The sequence below is a fragment of the Scardinius erythrophthalmus genome (genome assembly GCF_964197995.2).
Source record: "Scardinius erythrophthalmus genome assembly, chromosome: 2".
In the NCBI taxonomy this organism is placed as follows: Eukaryota; Metazoa; Chordata; class Actinopteri; order Cypriniformes; family Leuciscidae; genus Scardinius; species Scardinius erythrophthalmus.
The window spans coordinates 47,746,508-47,765,365 of NC_138222.1; the positions used below are offsets into that span (position 1 = coordinate 47,746,508).

General features: G+C 37.9%; 2 protein-coding genes across 13 annotated transcripts in view; both read right to left on the reverse strand.

Annotated features, from left to right (window-relative positions):
• The window catches only part of mark2b (MAP/microtubule affinity-regulating kinase 2b), a 51,930-nt gene extending 44,248 nt beyond the window's left edge, over positions 1-7,682 (reverse strand). For all 11 annotated transcript variants that reach the window (XM_081350912.1, XM_081350920.1, XM_081350919.1 and 8 more), the window contains exon 1: positions 6,652-7,682. In XM_081350912.1, the coding sequence (XP_081207038.1) occupies positions 6,652-6,699 (48 nt within the window). In that variant the 5' untranslated portion in view covers positions 6,700-7,682. The remainder of the gene's footprint in view (positions 1-6,651) is intronic.
• A 188-nt stretch (positions 7,683-7,870) lies between these two features.
• krcp (kelch repeat-containing protein) lies at positions 7,871-18,697 on the reverse strand. 2 transcript variants are annotated; one of them, XM_081355492.1, is made up of 13 exons: positions 18,168-18,697; positions 17,688-17,849; positions 17,531-17,603; positions 16,393-16,452; positions 16,017-16,293; positions 14,547-14,678; positions 13,104-13,291; positions 12,686-12,882; positions 12,399-12,490; positions 11,193-11,247; positions 10,966-11,063; positions 8,584-8,678; positions 7,871-8,471 (listed from the first exon to the last, which is right to left on the reverse strand). In XM_081355492.1, exons 1-13 carry the CDS (start codon positions 18,227-18,229, stop codon positions 8,337-8,339), a joined length of 1,626 nt encoding a protein of 541 aa, XP_081211618.1. In that variant the 5' UTR covers positions 18,230-18,697; the 3' UTR covers positions 7,871-8,336. The 2 variants fall into 2 exon arrangements, with proteins under 2 accessions (XP_081211618.1, XP_081211619.1); XM_081355493.1 differs by having other exon boundaries at positions 17,688-17,846; positions 18,168-18,419.
• Between the last annotated feature and the right edge of the window lie 161 nt (positions 18,698-18,858).

Genomic DNA, 18,858 nt, shown 5'->3' on the forward strand with positions numbered 1-18,858 from the left:
AGGGTTTTTCCTCGGTGAATAATGTTCTTCGGCTGTGGCGGACAAACACGGTCATCCACACACACAGTACAAAGTACAATATCATACATTACATTGACAATAAATCCAAAATAAATGCAAAGAAACAGTATATAATATAAACGCTATATTATCATGAAACAAAAACAATCACTGTAAGGGCAGATCATAAAACAAAGTGCTTAGAACTATTTTATATTTAAAAATCTGTAAATTTATATGTAAAAAGTAAAAAAAAAAAAGATTTGAAAAGCTAGAAATGAACAACAAAAGTAACACATTACAAAAGTGGCAGGTGTGTTATTTAGCATTTACTCTCCAAGGCTTAATGCACAGATCATTTGACATACAGTATCAGATTAATTTGTTCCATCCATTGCTATGGTTATCACTGTCATTCAGATTCAATCGTGCATTTAAATATGGTTGTCAATCCAGAAACTTTGCAATGTGTAGTTAGCAGCACGAAAAAAGAAAATGAGAAAAGATCGCTGCCATCATAATCACTGAACCTGTCAATTACAATGTGAGGTACTCCTGTTAACTCCTTATGAAGCTGTCTATGCTGTGCAATAAATCTCTTATTGTCGTCGTGTTTATACCTTCACACGCATGCAGAATTCGTGCCGAACAAAAACTCTGGCCGACTCACCAGCTTGCAGCAGTTCCTGGCACTGCAGAACAGCAGGTATTGTCACATTAACAATCAAATAAGTCTCTGGCAGGACAAAGATTAATTTTGGCAGCAGCCAAAATATTTTCAATACAGGAAAAATCTAACATTTCAGTTCACTCAGTGACAATTAAAGTTAAGCCCATGGCAGCTTTTTTATATGTAGGCAACAGCTTCTATGTACTTATATGTATAGGAAAAGACTAAAATCTCTAAAACTATTTGTCAAGAATATGTTTCAGTAACATATGTCCAAACAGCAACCAAATCCGACAACAAAGGTATCATAAAATCTGAACAAACAAGTGTTCAAGTGTGTTCAAGAGTAAAAACAGACAATACCTTCATAAAAAAAAATGTGATTGGCTCTTTTAACTGAAAGGCAAGAAAGCCATACTGAGTATTATGATTTCTCTCATTCATTTTTCTATGATTGGTCCATCTCCCTCCTTATACTTCCTGTGATAAGGTATGGCTTTAACAAAAGAGAGAGGACATTGTTAAAAATTTCAAGCTTCATTGGTTGGTAACAGTGGTAAACTGCAAACTGTAGTTCTAACATTCAGAATGAAAGTATTTTGTCCAAAGCCTTATCTCCAAAAGCTGCTATAAGCTGATTGACTTCTAGCCCAATTCATCTGAGAAGACGCAGCAAGACACTCAAATGTGTTCAGATCACTGTATTTTGGGTCTTCCCTATAGCCATATAAGGCTACAGGACCTGAATGAGAGCCATTTCCACAGCACTGATTACATGCTGATGTTCCGTCTAGTAATTTATCAGTAATGACAGCGAGTCAAACGTAATGCCGTCCACCCCTTCAGATTTAACCACACCTAATCCCCTCATAGACTCTAAGAACATGTGGATGCAGTTCAGTCTCTTTACATGTAGCAACTTACATATTTTATTTCTAACAGAACCAACAATTTGAGTTCACAGAGACTTACCAACCTAAAAATTTACAATGATGGCGGCCATACTTTATAACCTGCTCTTTCACCTGTATTTTCCTATTGTTCTCTATGTCAATACTGGCCTTTGTTTGTGTATATAAAACATGGATAATACTAAGTGTGGGAAAAAAATATGTTTTAACAGAAATCAAGATGTTTATTTTTTACATGATGATCATCAATTCCATCTTTCAGAATTGAAACGTTTAGTTATATTCTACTCCAGATGAAACAGTAATATAGCAGCTGCTTAAATGACAAGATGATGCCATTTTAAAGAGGCATTTGTGCATCCTCAATGAGTTATAAATCCAGGAATTACTATAATCAGTCGCTTGCCAGCCATCCTTATAGATGACATGATGATGGATTGTTTATATCTAAGCATCTCAAAAGATTACATACCTGCATGCTATCTAGTGCTTGCAGATCAGCTTTGACTGACTGGATAATATCAGGATTATTATCACATTCATAACATACTGCTGCCATTTAAAAAAAATTCTTTATTCCAATGAAATGATATGCTTAGTGGAGCAAGAGGTGCTAATGGAGTAAATCACTGCAGTGGAAAACTGTAAGTCTTTGAGACTGATCAGGGTCAGCGGACCCAACAGAGATCTGTGGTCGTATATGGAGGATGTCCAAACACCACACCAGACTGAACGGCATAGAACTCCTTTTGAGGACTTCAAGACGTGATCTGTAAAACCACGCAGGTGGACAGACATTAAAGCCACAAAAGATACAGCGATGAGGACAAATAATGACAGTGAGATAGAATCACAAACAGGAGAAAATATGTTCATTTTGTATTTAAAGGGATAGTTCACCCAAAAACTCATTTTCACCCATTTACTCATCTTCACTGAGTTCCACCGAGGAACATAAAAGTAGGTATTTTGAAGAATGTTTCAACTGTTTTTGTTCATACAATGAAATTCTGTGGTGTCCCAAAGAACTGACTTTCACTGTATGAACAAAAAAACAGAGACATTTGAGGGCGAGTAAATTATCACAGATTTTAATTTTTGGGTAAACTATCCCAAAAATGAAGTATGATATCATTCGCAATGTGGTATGTTTCCAAGTGCCACAGCATATTGGTGTTCCATACCAGAATTAAGTCAGACCAAACAAGAATTTGCAATAGATTCTGGACGACTCCTGAAACAATGCCAGTCACCCTCATTTAAGAAGGCCTTTCGAATGGGATATGGAAAACGAAGGCCAAGTTCACCCTCAAGAGCATCTTGATGTATTTCTTAAATCTTGCAGTCAAAAATGTGCAATTATTATCTGTTGCCAACTAGTATCCACTTCTATGTTGTCATTAGTTTACTTTGTTTAACAGTTATACATTTTTAGACAGAACTGGTAATAAAATTGTATATAATTTATATTAAATATAGTAAATATAGTATATATATTATGGCATTTATTACTATTAGTAATAAAAAGACAAACACTATGATACTTTTAACATATACTGTCAGCAAATACGCATTTATATCATTGAAACAAGTCTTTGAATTTCTAATAGCCTAAATAGGCTAGATAAATACTATAGCCTAAAACACTAATAGATTTATAGAATCAAGAATTTGCTCTCTAAAATGAATAATAAATTATTTTTGTCATTGATTCATACTCAAATTATTTACTTCCTATTTAATAAATATCATAAAAATGTAACTGCAGCATGTTATTTACTATCTTTAAATTAAAAAGTATGATATCAAATAATTTGTATGCAATATGCTTTCTAAGATATTATCGGGCAATAAAAAAATTATATCAAAATCCCCTAAAACTTTATATTAGCATTAAATTACTGCATAACCAATAGCAAATGCTTGAAACAAAGCAACATTAACATAATCTGCCCAACCCACAGCCCAGGTGACGTCAGCTGAAAATTATTAACAAACATTTTGCCTTTGGAATAACATACACTCATCAATTGTGCACAGTACGACCAAAAAGTGTGTATTAATAAAGCAAATAAGGCCAGATGTGATTGAATGTTGAGTCAATGAACACTGAGTTCCTAAACCACATGATTTAGCTAAAACATCAGAATGCAGAGTTTAGAGGATGACAAACAGGTGAAGGCCCTTTCTCTCAATCTAAATCTGTGTTTGTGGGGTCTGCGATTTCAGGGAACTGTAACACAAGCCTGTGGTGTCAAGTCACAGTATCAGCAAGGTGACACACTGAGTTACTTAGGACAAGGAAACCCTGTGTTAACACTTATTGGGGTGGTGTGCTTTTCAGACATGGATGCCACAATGCTGGAGAACAGAGGCCAAATGGTCCTCAATTCAGGCTGAACACCGAGGTCTGTGAAACCCCTATTGAAAAAAAGCCCATGATTGTGTATAATGTGTATTAAAATAAACATGGCAATCAAATAGTCAATAAAGAAAAAGCACAGTGTATGACAGATACAAATATGTCATAAACAAACACACTGTTCCAAGTCCGATTTTTTTATGCAAAGCATCCTTCCCTGTGCCTGAACAAACCAGATAATGCAAAATAATAACACATTTTCATACCTCTCCTCCTACATAGCAGGCTGAAACTCACCCACAACCTCACTAGTATGATTAACACCAGTGATTCATTCCTCACACTCTTCCTCTGCTAAAACAGACACACTCTGAAGAAGAGGTTAGAGATCTCGGAGAGGGCATCCGGAAAGCTGGACAAGGATATAAAGTCCTTCGTTTTTCATAAAGCCACTTAGCGGAAAACACACACGTTAGCGCTGCCTGTATTGTATGAAGCTCAGTCAGCATTAGTCACACTGGCATGAGTTATTAATGAGCATCGAATCTGTCCTCCTCCTCCTCACTCTGAATGGCTCAATTTTCCATCCTCTGGCACTCGCACCGCAATCTGTGCCTTATCACATTGAGAGGGGCAAGGCTGGCTATTCTTACTGCCAGTGTCTTCCTGGTTCCCAAGTCAAATGCACTACCTGTTGACTGGTTTTCTCATTAGACCAGTGGTTCTAAACCTTTTTGACTGTCCACAACAACATTTGAGATCCCTGCCCTGCTTTATTATTTACAGACATTAGGAGTATCTGTAGTTATAATTCAAATTAAAATAATAAAAGTTGAATTTCAGAAGGTTGTGTGTGAATGAAAATAAATAAGAAATGTTTTTAGTAGTTTTGGCTGATTTTAAAACATTTTAAATCATCTTGATTCTTGAGGCCCTCTTGGAAATTTCCTGAGGGCCCCGGTCCCCTGGTTGAAAACCACCACTATAGACAGGTCTAAACTCATCTAACTTCATTGTATATACAGACAAAATTTTACTGATATAGCAGAGTACACTGATTATTAGTACGCCAAACTGAAGGGATTTTCAGTTTATCCATTGAACAAAATGATTTTCAAAACACTATTAAGCCTTGTGCATCCTTATGGACATTTTTGTCTTTTTCAGTTTTGTTTTTTTGATAACTTTGCCTGTGTTTATGCTAACTGCATGAATTTTGGCACAGGTGTGTATTTTTATTGGAATTTTACTATTTCACCCCCATTTCCTTTAAAAAATATTTTCTGCACTAAGTACACAAAATAGTTCCTCTCAGCACCTTTTGGACAAAAATGTCCACATTGAAGCCATTTTTAATCCCAGGGCCATTTAACTATAAAATTATGCAATCATTGTTAAGAGGCTTTCATTCTGTAGGCAAGGCTCCAAAATTTTTATTTTTACTATTTTTTACCAGATGTTGCCATTTTCTCAGGCTTGGGCTATAAAGAAAATACTCACTTTATTCCTGTTTTCTACTTCGGCATATAAATTATGCAACGATAATTGTGTGGGTGTGTTGGACAGAGTGTGGTTTGTATGTGTAATAAAAAAAAAGTGTGTATGTGTTTGTAATATGTGACCCTGGATCACAAAACCAGTCACAAGTAGCAAGGGTATTTTTGTGGCATAGCCAACAAAAACATTGTATGGGTCAAAATGATCGATTTTTCTTTTATGCCAAAAATCATTAGGATATTAAGTAAAGATAAATTTCCATGAAGATATTTTGTAAATTTCCTACCGTGAATATATAACACGTTTGTATGAGTGAATGCAGCACAATCGCAAACATAAATTGACAACTTTAAAGGCGATTTTTTCAATGTTTCGATTTTTTTGCACCCTCAGATTCCAGATTTTCAAATAGTTGTATCTTGGCCAAATATTCGCCTATCCTAACAAACCATACATCAATGGAAAGCTATAAATCTCAATTTAAAAACATTAACCCATGTGAATGGTTTTGTGGTCCAGGGTCACATATTTGAGAGAGAAAAACTGCAAATAACAAATCAAACCTCTGTGTGACCAGTGGATTTTTGCTGGTATCCAATGGAGAAAATGTGATACAAACAAAATGAAAGCTAATTTTTTGAGATATCAACCTCAAATTTGGAACAACTTTTTAAGGCTTTGATTTTCTAGCCGTTTTAAGAGTTCAACATGTTACATAAAATATAAATATAAAAATAATGTTCATAAATAATTTTCATAAACTTAAAACTATATAACTTTTTTTTTCTTTACTTTAGCAATAATCTGCCAAGGGTTTCTTTAAAAATGAGACCAAACTTAAGTCTGTGCTCCTAAGCTTCAAATTTTTATGAGTTTTTTGGCATGGAAATTTTTGTCCACTATGGACCTATGTGTCACTTTTTTTAATTGATGCACAAGGGTTAAGACATCAGATTTACAACATCTACAGCGAGGAACATGGAAGTTACCTTGACAAGCCTATCAATGAACAGATAAGGGAAGTCATGTTGAGTCAGGGAAACTCTTCCTGAACTAACTTTATATATACAGACACCTGCCTTTCAGCTCGACAAGCTTGAAGGAAATACAATTCAAAAGAAAATCAAGAATGACGTAATTCCTAATAATAAACACAGTAACACACATTCATACATATTAGTTTCTGTGCAGTCAGTGAAGATATGTCTCACCTGGCTGGATGAATTTTCTATAACACCAACTCCTCCTCGGGTTGTCATTTTCGCCCAGGTATTCTCAAAAACAAGGCCACGGGGGGAAAAATAAATGAAAATCGTTTTTAGTGGTTGACAAGCATTTATAAGCTTGCCTTTACAGGCTATTCGTCTGTTCTGACAGAAGTAATCAGTGTTGCTAGCTAGTTTGAACTAGCCACGCAGACAGAGATCAACAAGTTGAAGCCCAACATCAGTCCATATGTGGAGAAAAATACTTGTATTAAAGTCTCCCAGTTGAAAATAAACAGCAGGTCCTTGATGAGGATTTATGAAGGTCTTCTTGGAGAGACTAACATGGAGCTGACTTACATTTATATTTGTTTCCCAACGAAATAAGCGAGAGTTTAAAACAATTCATATCCTACCAGATCTCAAAAATGACAGAGAATGAGGACACGAAAAGGAAAAGTATCTCTGCGAGCGATATGAAGTGTTAGGCCAACAAAACAACAAAAATCACAATTTACCGACCTTCAAAACAATTAGCACTAGTGTCAACAAAAGATGGAAAAAAAAAAATACCTCAACCGTCAGTTTGAGATAACGAAACAAACGGCGCTGGACTGAACACGGATATAAAGAAAATCAACCGTGAGTGCTGAGAATGAAGGACTAGCAGACGTAGCTAAGATGGATTTCAAAAATCCCGAAAACCCCTCATTATCCACGAAACCGTCTTCCGCCACTCACGGGATCCCGGTGACCAAAGGCTCTTGAATGAAAGGAGTCGTCTGAGGGCTCGTATCCAAAGAGAAACATCCAGTCAGGTAGTAAAATCCATGATTGGCTTCGGGGATGTGGAGAAATGGGCTTCACTGGAGGCGGATCGGTGTCGTACTGCGGCCGAGCTGCTCAAACGCTCGTGCCTGATACCGGAACAAGCGCGAGAGGCAACATGGCCGATCTCCGGAGCGAGCGGAGGGGGGGCTGAACGGGGAGGGGCGGCGGCGGACCCGTGCACGGATCCTCTAGGCATCAGTCGGTGCTCGCATACTGCGGTATTCGCGGTCGTAACGGCGACTGTAGACGTGGGGTGACATCATGCGGTCGTTGTTTCCGTGGAGATTTTGAAATTTAGCAGATGCCTGGACACAGGAAACAGTTTCTGTCTGTGTGACTGACCTGCTGTGTGATTGAACCAAAGTGCTCGAATAACTGAAGAAAAGAGGCGTTTGGATTTTTAAAGAACGTTTAATTTTGAACAGGTTTGCTGCGACAGTATTTACAGCTAAATCATAATTTTACAGAGACATTAAAAAAGAAGCTTTATCTAAAAGCATGTATATACAAAACGGACACCAAAAAAAGCTTTTCGTTGATCAAACCTGAATCCCTTCATGGAATAAACAAGAAAACAAATATCTATCTAATGATGTTTGAATAAGTATTCTTCTGAAGAAGAAAACAGCCCACTCTTACTGATCTATAATAATAATGGGCTTGTATCACAAATCATAACATTATAGACTGACTTCCCAAGGTCTGAGCATAAGTTTGTTAATAAAGGATGATATAATGCAAATACCTGAGTGAAAGTGTAATACATCTCTTTAAATAAGCCACAATCAAACCACAAAGAACAAAATCTGAAACAGCACAGCATAAAAAAAGCATGTAAAACCGAATTGTGATGCAAGTGTTTAGTCTCTTCTTAGCTCTTCTACTGGCATAGTGAAAAGGTCGGAGAAGAAGCTGCCTTCGTTGTCACCTCCACCAAAAACCAACAGCGTTTGTGGGGATGATTCTGGAAGGTCCTCCTCTTCATCTATAGATCCCTTTACAGGCAAACACACTAGTATTAAAGGTCTGAGCAGTGAAAATCAATAGCCATTATAATGAACCGAAACTACTTTATAAAGGCGTCCAAAATGTGAGGGTTTTTTTTACCTTTCTGCATGTGGTGGGCATGGTAATGATGGAATGTCCAGCTCGGGGGAAAGAATTGAGCTGGGGTAGAAACAGAGATGACCAGCAACTAGTGTCTGGAGTAAAAAAACAAAACAAAAAAATTGTTAAAAATAATAATGAAAAAGCTAGTTGCTTTGAAAGGAATATTCCAGGTTAAATACAACCTTTAAATCGATCAACAGCATTCATGGGATGTGACAACATACACTACAAATCAAAAGTTTGGGGTCACTAAGATTTTTAAAGAAAGTTATTCAGCGATTTACAAAACTTACAATGTTATAAAGGATTTTTTTTTTTCAAATAAATTCTGTTCTTTTGAACTTTGTTTAATCTGTCCTGAAAAATGAGTTCAGTGAGTTTTCAACACTGAAAATAATAATGAATGTTTCTTGAGCACCAAATCAGCATATCAGAATGATTTCTGAAGGATCATGCGACACTGAAGACTGGAGTAATGGTGCTGAAAATTCAGCTTCGGCTTTACAGGCATGGACAATGAAACTGAAACGCCGGCCAATACAGTGCTGAAGGTTTCCTGCCTATATATGCGTGGCCTGGTGGCTAATTTTCACTGATTTTACATTCCATCAGTAAGAGCAGAGTGTGAAGGTTGAATTAGCAGAGCAATAGCACAGCTGTACATAAAATATTGCAATCCACAAAACATACAGTAATGGGAGACATATCAGAGTTCAAGAGGTCTTGCTGGCACTTCTGTGACCAGGACAGCTAGTCTTTGTGGTGTATTGAGAGCTATTGTATCCATGGGGAAATGTCGGCATACCACCACGCATGACAAACCACGCATGACAAACCACATCCAATAATAGTAAAGGTCCTTGCTCACAGAGTCCGAAATTCTCGCACGTTAAAAAATAAGTACGACCTCATGTTGTGTCAATCACGCCTCCGAAACTTTCGTCCGCCATAAAAAAAAATTTCGGACCGGGTTCGATTTTCTGCGTTTTTCGCATCCGTAGAAAGCATTTTTAGGTGTTTTGACAATTCAGAGCCACCAAATGAAGAATACGAAAAAACGCATACGAAAATTTCGGACTCCTAAATGTTGACGCAAGCTGTCTGAAAGGGATGTCCAGGCTCTAACCCGGATTGTATCCAAAAAAAAACATAAAACCACAGCTGCCCAACTCACTGCAGAATTAAATGCACACATTGACTCTACTGTTTCCAACAAAACTGTTCATTGGGAGCTCCAAATTCAATCATGGGAGCAAATGGCAATACAAATTGGAGCTTCAATATTCATGGTCGGGCTGCTATAGCCAAACCTTTGGTCACTTGTGCAAATGCCAAAGTCGGTTTCAGTGGTGTGGTGCCAACAGTGCCAATTGTTCTCTGATGAGTCCACCTTCACTGTCTTTCACATATCCGTGGGAGTTACAGTGTAGAGAAGGCCCAAAGAGGCTTAACACCCGGAGTGAAGAACGGGGGTGGATCAGTGATGGTTTGGGCTGCAATATCATGGTATTCCCTACTGTGCTTGATGGGCACTTCACTGCCAAGGACTACTGAACCATTCTGGAGGACCATGTGTACCTAATGTTTCAAACATAGTACCCTGAAGGGGGTGTTATGTATCAGCATGCACCAATACACACAGCAAGACTTGTGACAGAATGGTTTGATGAACATGAAAGTGAAATTTAACATTTCCCATGATCTGCACAGTCACCAGATCTAAATATTTGAGGCACTTTTGGAGGAGCAAGTCAGAAAACTTTTTCCTCCACCAGCATCACGGTGACCTGGCCACTGTTCTGGAAGAGGAATGGCTCAAAATCCCTCTGGCTCACTGTGAAGGACTTGGATCTGCCATTCCCAAGACGGAATTATGCTGTATTGGCAGCAAAAGGAGGCCCTACACCAGGGTTCCTCAAACTCGGTCCTGGAGGGCCACTGTCCTGCAGAGTTTAGCTCCAACCCTGATCAAACACACCTAGCTGTGAGTTTCTAGTGATCCTGAAGACATTGATTAGCTTGCTCAGGTGTGTTTGATCAGTGTTGGAGCTAAACTCTGGAGGACCGAGTTTGAGGAACCCTGCCCTACACCATACTAATAAATTATTGTGGTCTAAAACAAGGTGTTTCAGTTTCATTGTCAATATGTCAAAGCCTTGTATATAAACAAACAAAAACAGTTAATTAAATTGTAATAAAATGTCATAATACTGTTTTTTACTATATTTTTTATCAAATAAATACAGCCTTGTTGAGCAAAAAAAAAAGACTTCTAGAGAACGTTACCAACCCAAAAAATTAACAGTATTAGTGTATGTAGTAGCAACCATAGAGTCCTGGAAGTAGAATTGGGGCAAAAAACCCAAACACAAGTCTCACCTGTGTTGAAGATGAATGCGTCACTCAGTGCATTGTTCCCATTGTATCCGCCATGGATCAGGAAGTTGCAGTCTGAAAGAACCGCACAGCCATGCCAGCTGTGATACAGTATGGAACAGGGATAGGTTACATAAAGTTTGATCAAGATGTTCAATCTTGTAACCATAATAAGACAACTGAAATTTTGTTAAACATTTTGTTTTCTGTTGAGAGCATGTTTTAAATACCTTCTAGGAGAGGGGGCTGTCCCACTTGTCTTCACAGCAGAAAACTCCATCAAGCCTGAAATAGGATGTGACAATATGCTATTTTAAGCTGACTACTCCACTTTTTAAAGAGTGCTTCCGTAATTAATGTGTAAAACAGTATTATACCAGGTATTAAATATGCAGAAAATCTACACAGATCTGAATAAAGAATGGAAGTATAACAGTTTCATATAGAAACCGTGCAGAACAATGGATATATGACACTCCTCTACCATGTAAAACATGTCTAGTAGATTTTTTGTCCTCAAGTAACAGTACTGAGATGACTTCTATGAGTGGCAAAACATCTCCTTCCAGCAGTGGTTGCATTAAACTCTCATTGTCCGTCATTTTGACAGACAGGGTCTAAAATATCATTCATAATCTATTATTACCTGTCATTTTAATTTTCATATTTTAATGATAATAAGACATTTAATAGCCTTTGTTTTCGTTCACATTTAAATTTTTAATCACGAACGTACAGGACAAGGATATAGGCTAGCTAGATTACGCATTTATTTATTATTTAAAGAGAACAGAGACTATACTTTACTTTTCATCTTCAACACTTTCCACAGTGACAGCGGAGGTCACTGTAACAGAACCTTGGTGCCTGAACAGGCAAATATTAACGCAATATTACAAAATAGTACAATTACGATAAACACGTAAAAAATGAACTGAACTCAATCGACTTTCTCCATCTGCCTGAACTCAAACCTTCCTCCCGGTCTGCATGGGCTTATACTGTCCTCGCCACTGCGTCCGCATCAGTCTTTCTTTTTTCAACTCTTTTATCAACAAGATCACTACTATTCGGCCGTCCGAAGAAACTTCAAACTCAGCTGCCGTGATATGTTTGCAATTGTATGTTGATAGAAGACTAGGTAATTAATATGCGTGCTTGGCAACAACATGACAGGGGCGGGAATTACAGTTACAAGTTACAGTAGATCACCAACAGTGTAATCTGTCAAAATGACAGATTCAGGTTTTTCCCATCAATGCTAAAACAATTCAGTCAATGTCAGAAAATATTTGGTTACCATGACTACTGCCTTCCAGTGACTTTACACATTTAGTTATTCCTAATTTTTCCCCATTAAGACATAACACAGTGAGAAACCAAATTAAAATCAAATAATAAGTCTTGAAAAGAGTAACAATTCTTGCAGTGTTTACCAAGATCTAGCATGAACATGTCATTGAAGCAGACAGGAGTGTCCCATCCGCCAAACACAAAGATCCTCCCCTGCATCACACATGCGGAGTGCCTGCACAAATGAATCAAAATCTGTTCAAGTCAGAAAGAAAATACTCATATGCCACATGCACAACTGAAAATAGTTTTAAACCATCACTATCAGTCATGCAATTAATGAAGTATTACACATCTCAAAATGTTGCTAATGTAACTTTAAATAACTGTGGACTACTTTGATTTAAAAAAGAGACATGAACAGCCCTACCCAGAGCGTGGAGCAGGCTTCTCTCCATTGACAATGGGTTGATACCAGATGGCCATATCAGGGTTAAAGATGTAGATGGAGTCACTGCAGCCATCTGGTTCTGGATGTGGGCGAGGAAACACTCCTCCAAACACAAAGAGCTCTCCCCGGAACATGCTGCAGCTGTGGTAAGCCAGAGGAGGCACTTTTCCCTGCGCCTAAAGAGGTCAACGAAATCCAAAAAAACTTTTAAGTATATTCAGAACCTACTGGCTAATAAAATGAAATCTGTATTTACTATGGACGAGAAAAGGGCGACTAACATCTATAACAAAAACAAATCTTATGTGCCTAGTCATGTGTTGCAGTAATACCGAACAGTTCTGGGAGTCTTTTAATGATAATTGACAGGTGTTTGTTGAATAAATTGCAGACTAACCTCTACCAAAGTCCAACGCCAGCTTTGTGTGTCTAAGATGTGAACATCATTAAACCATTTCTTATGCTTTGAGCCGCCAAACACAAAGATACGCTTAGACTCCGGATCATAGGTTGCTGTGTGACCAATTCGGGCCTCAGGGGTCGGTCCTTCTGCCAGGGTTTCAGCAGGTACCCAAGAAAGATCCTCTGAAAAAAAAAAAAAAGTCTCCATGAAATCAAAATGAACAATGTTGCAGTATTCATTATACATACTGTCTGAAAATTATTATCTGTGACATCTTTATTTTATTCATGTGCCCTCATTATCTTTAATCATGATAACTTCCCCTCCCTCTTTCAGCAGCATCTCTTTTCTTATCTGATTATGTTTTTACCGATGCGTGGGCAGGACAACTTGTCACTCACATAAGATCATAGCAATAGCAAACGCAATGATCCAATCAATTCCCAATGGACAAAATCAAGTCTCAACCTACATTTTTTTCTTGTTCGAGACATCGCTTCACTCAGCTATGCATCACAATAGGAAAAAAAAGACCATTTCATGATGACTTTAAGAGCAGAATTATATCTACCAAATGATAGCAGATCTAAAAATATTCAGGGTTCTCACAGCCTGGTTAACTTCAAATTCAAGGACCTTTCAAGGACTTTCCAGGTCCAATACCCTCAATGTGACTTATTGTAGGGACATATATCGAGAGAGCAAGGTTACATCGTGTTACCTTGTAAGATACATTGTTACAGTTTTCATGTGTCAAACACAACTATGCAAAAAGCTTTTTTTGCATTTATTTTTTGGCCATATGACAGAGATCTGATATTCTATTTTTCGTATTTCTGTTTTGCATAAAACTGAAGAATATTCTGTACATCATATACTGAATTCTAAAATTATCCGGATTTTGGATTTTATTGGAAAGAATTAGGCTCATGTAACCAGAAGTTTTAAGATATATTTCTGAATATGCTTTTAAGGTTTTCTTGCCTTATGGTTTACATTACCTTAACAAGCATTCTTTGTAATCATCTTTGTTGAGCCAAATATCTTGAAACTTGCATTTTCCAGGCATCGCATTTCAGCCTATTTTTGCAATGTTTCACAGTGTGTCTGTGAAACTCGAGGTACCATCGTAGTAGTTTTGTGCGCGCGTAACGCGAAACACGTAACGTAACGAATAAATGCACGTAACTAACGCAAATCAAGCAAGCTAGTGTGCATAGGCCACAAAGTGTTGGCGAAATAACACATTAGTGGACCGGAGGGAATAATATGGCATTTTTTTCCAGAAAACTTCTTGCACAAAATAAATTCAAGCACCTTACTTTTTTTTTTCAGATTCACAAACTTTCAAGGACTTCAAGGACCTGTGGGAACCCTGAATATAATAACAAAATTACAATCTATTGACATGGTGAGACAGTAACATTAATTTTTTACCGGTGCACAGTTTCCAGATAGGGTCTTTGCAGAACTGCATTCTGGATCCTTGTCCTCCAATCAAAATGGCTGTCTGAGGATCAATGGGACAGAGAGTCTGACCCCACCGACCTGACGGTTTGTCCAATGGAGCTGGAAAAGAAGTATTGCCAAACATAAAATAACTATCATAACCAGGGGTTAAAGTGGGCCGGAACTGCGTTCCGGCACCTCAGATAAATTAATAAATAAATAGATTCGATTCAAATCAAATCATTCTAAGCAAATTCAATGATTCGCATTATTCATCATATCAAAACTGAATATCACCGCCTGGCCCTGCATTCACAAACATGCTTCCCGACATTATATTCTCACGGTTCTCTGTCTGATTTTAGTGCATCTACACCGGTTCATGCCTCCCCTCCCCGCTGAACGCCATCACGGGGGTTGAGCGCGGTAAAGTTAGTTTTAGGTTCGATATTCGCCGGACATTTGTTTTCCCTTGTAATATATTTTATTATTATATTACATATTATATTTATAACCGAGAATGCTTTGACGCGTTTCCACAGCGCATGATGCTTAAGGGAACGTCTGCCAATTCCACCAACTGCATTAAACGTAGACTATAGCCTAATTTGTATTATTTAAAATTACTTTTAACATTTAAAAACAGACGTTTTCAAACTCCAAAGCTTGTAGAAGGTTCCTATTGGCAATACTGACTTAGGCTACAGCTTTCCTGGTAGCCTTGAGTAAATTAACTTGTCTCAGAAAATGATTCATAAAACATATAAATATCAGTTGAGCCTGTTTACTTTCTTCACTGACACAGAAGAAAATAAAAAGACTATCAATCAAAGTTCAGCTTTAGGAGGGGAAGAATTAGGGCAGAAGGAGACTGAGAGAAAAAGAAAGATGAAGATGAGGAGAGAGCAGGTATTGACTAATAATCTAATGACCAAGGTTTAAGCTATTTCTTATCAATTTTTTTTTCTTTTTGGCCTTCAAAAGCCCTAAATTGCACATATGTTGGTCAGAGAAATCCAAATTTTCTCGGGGTAGTATGCCCCCCAACCCCCCTAACTACCGCACATTTCAGTCAGTTTTGGACTACCCATTTTTAGGTTTAAATTTACATTGTGAAAAACAAGGTTGTGTTCAATATTGCCGTGTTCAGCAATTTTAACATAGTATCGTCATCATATCAGTGTAGATGTAGATGGACCAAAATAAAAACATTAAAATAAGTATTAAATAAGTATTGTGATACTTGGTGCCGTGCCACAGTGACATTCTTGTCCCAAAAAGTATTGCTATACCACGATACTCAATATGTAGTCCCACGGTGAGTAATTTTTCCCTGTTGCACCTACACAAAATGAGGGTTCCCCCACCTGCCAAATCCCACTTTAACCACTGATCATAACACATTATTAATACACCCCACATGCAAGCAGTAAAAAAAAAAAATAATAATTCACTCACCAGTCTGTGAGGAGGGTTTGGCCTGCTTGCCTTTAGCCTTGTGGCTTTGAGAACTAGAAGTTGCAGTCTGTTCCTCCTTTTGAGAGAACAGACGGGTTTGACCTCCACGAGGATTGTTCTTGCCCCGTCTGTGAGGTGTTGCCTTTTGGGAGGCGTTAGGGCAGATGTTCTCCTTTCCTCTCCCTTCATTGATTTCTTCTTCCTCCTCCTCCTCCTCTCCCTGAGACCACTTCCTCTTGCCTGGACATTCCCTTAATACAGGTGCTGTGGAGTTGCACTAAAAACAATGAATTGAGAGAAAACACTGCAGGTAAGTACCGGCAAGCACAGAGCGAATCTAACTTTGGTCAAAATAGGTATAACAGGCTAAACTTACCTCTGGAGTGCATTCCATCTGTGAAACAGTCAACACTGGATCCAAGAAATCATTAGTACCCTTTGGAAAACAGGAATATGGGTAAGTTCGTTGTCGCAATCAGATATGCACAGGTTTACAGACTTCACACAAAACTGTTGAATTTTACTTCTTAAATATTACGTATATTTTGATTAAAGGGGTAATGCAAAATGTTTTAAACAGAACTGAAGATGCTACTATCTTTGCTGAAAGCCTAAAGGGATAGTTCACCTATAAATGAAAATTCTGTCATAATTTACTCACCCTTAAGTTGTTCCAAACCTGCATGAAGTACTTTCTTCTGTTGAACACAAAAGAAGATATTATGAAGAATTTTGGTAACCGAACAGTTGCTGGTCTCCATTGACTTTCATAGTATAGAAGAAAATACTATGGAAGTCAATGGGGACCAGGAACTGTTTGGTTACCAACATTCTTCAAAATATCTTCTTTTGTGTTTAGCACAAGAAAGAAATTAGTACAGGTTTGGAACAACTTGAGGGCGAGTAAATGATGATGGAATTTTCATTTTTAGGTGAACTATCCCTTTAAAGCTTTCAGCATCTTCAGTTCTGTTTAAAACATTTTACATTAATTTATTCTGGAGATTTTCCCTTAAAGTCTTTTCTTCTGTATTTTGATGTACATTCAAGTGAAATGTATCAATGAAAAGCATCACTTGGTTCAATACATCTCTTTTTCATTGGACGGAGGTAGATTTAAATGTGAGCTTGATTGTAATGGGTTTAATCAAACTAAATAATAATAATAATAGTAATAAGTTACATTTATACAGAGCTTTTCTCAGCACTCAAAGCGCTTTACATAGAAGGGGGAATCTCCTCAACCACCACCGATGTGCAGCATCCAATACGGCAGCCATATTGCACCAATACTCGCCCACCACACACCAGCTTATTGGTGGAGAGGAGACAGAGTGATGACGCCAATCAGTATATAATGGGATTAAATGATTGGAGAACTCTGGCATGTGTTGTTAGAATGTTATAATATAACATTGTTCACATTAAGATCAATAACATGCATTTAGAAAATGGATAAGGTGATTTTTTATTTCATGCAGTGTGCTTAAATCTTGGTAGTGTCTCTTACTTACCCCACTGAGTTTGACAGTTAAGGTTGCTCCACTGGGCCAGACTCCATCCTCACCAGCTTCCCATGACAGACATCTGAGGAGAGGGAAGGTTTAGGTTAAAGGTTCCAACTTCCAACTAAAATATACTATATTGATTTGACACAAACAGTAAACTTACTTATTGTATGGAGTTAGTTTTCCCATATTAATGGGTATGTCCCTCTCATCAGCAAGTTCCACAGAGATTGAGTCTCGCTTTCCCCAGTCTCCTCTGGAGAAGAGAACCACCAGCTGAACACCAGGCTGGATCTCAACTGAGCTCTGCCACCCATCACGTCTGCTGTGGATAATAAATCATGTATAACCGGGACAGGTAACGTTAGCTACAGTTGATATTGTGTGCGTCTTTGTAGTTTTTTCTGTTTCCCGCAAGAATTTCACGAGGCGGGATACAGAAAGTGTGCATTGCACTGTCAACGCTTGCATGACTCCAATCATTGCTTAATTATAATAATAAAATATATGACGCTATCTGAATATCTTTCATGCATTAAAACCATTTGAATCACTGGAAGCATGCGCAGCTTGAGTTGCATTAAAAAATAAAAATAGAGAGCCCAATGCGTTTCCAATGTTTGTTTATCTCAGTGAACTTTACCTTAAGATCTGCTGTGGTGGTTCATCTACTCCAAATATTGCATAAACGCCGAAATCATCCATTTTAACGCTTTTAAGTTGACACTCTCCAACAGAACAGATACAAAATACAGTAAATTGGCTAAACTCCGATGAGCAGAGCTCTATCTCCCGCCGACCTGACGCACAATAAATATAAAACCCGCGCCACCGCCACTAGTTTCTTTCACGAAGCGCAGTGATTGGACGAGTGGGCTGAGACGCAATGCAATCGACCAATCCTAAAGAAGAAGCAAGCGGCTTCCTGTTGTTGCAATGTTGATTGTACGGTGGCCCAGTAGTGCACAACACAATGAAATGTAAAAAGCAAACATAAGTTCACAACACAACGAAATAAAGCCACAACACAACGGAAACAAGCCACAACACAACGGAAAATCCACAACACAACGAAATAAAGCCACAACACAACGGAAACAAGCCACAACACAACGGAAAATCCACAACACAACGAAATAAAGCCACAACACAACGGAAATGCTCCCGACCACTAGAGGGCTCTCGGAGCCCAGTAAAGTTAGTTTTCCAAGCCATTGTTCATTAGAGAGTCAGCAGTCTATAAAAATATATCAACACCACGATTAGTTTTAACAGTATGTAGCTAACCATTGTTTATCGACATTTATTAATTCAAAATCACCTACGTGCATTAT

Bases quoted from the DNA above. Each gene is read 5' to 3' on its own strand.
- krcp (XM_081355492.1), bottom strand. From the start codon at position 18,229: ATGGATGATTTCGGCGTTTATGCAATATTTGGAGTAGATGAACCACCA. The intron at 11,248-12,398 runs GTAAACACTGCA...ATCCTATTTCAG, and splicing joins CATGTTCATGCTAGATCTTG to GCTTGATGGAGTTTTCTGCT. The intron at 8,472-8,583 runs GTAAAAAAAACC...TTGCCTGTAAAG, and splicing joins TGCCCACCACATGCAGAAAG to GGATCTATAGATGAAGAGGA.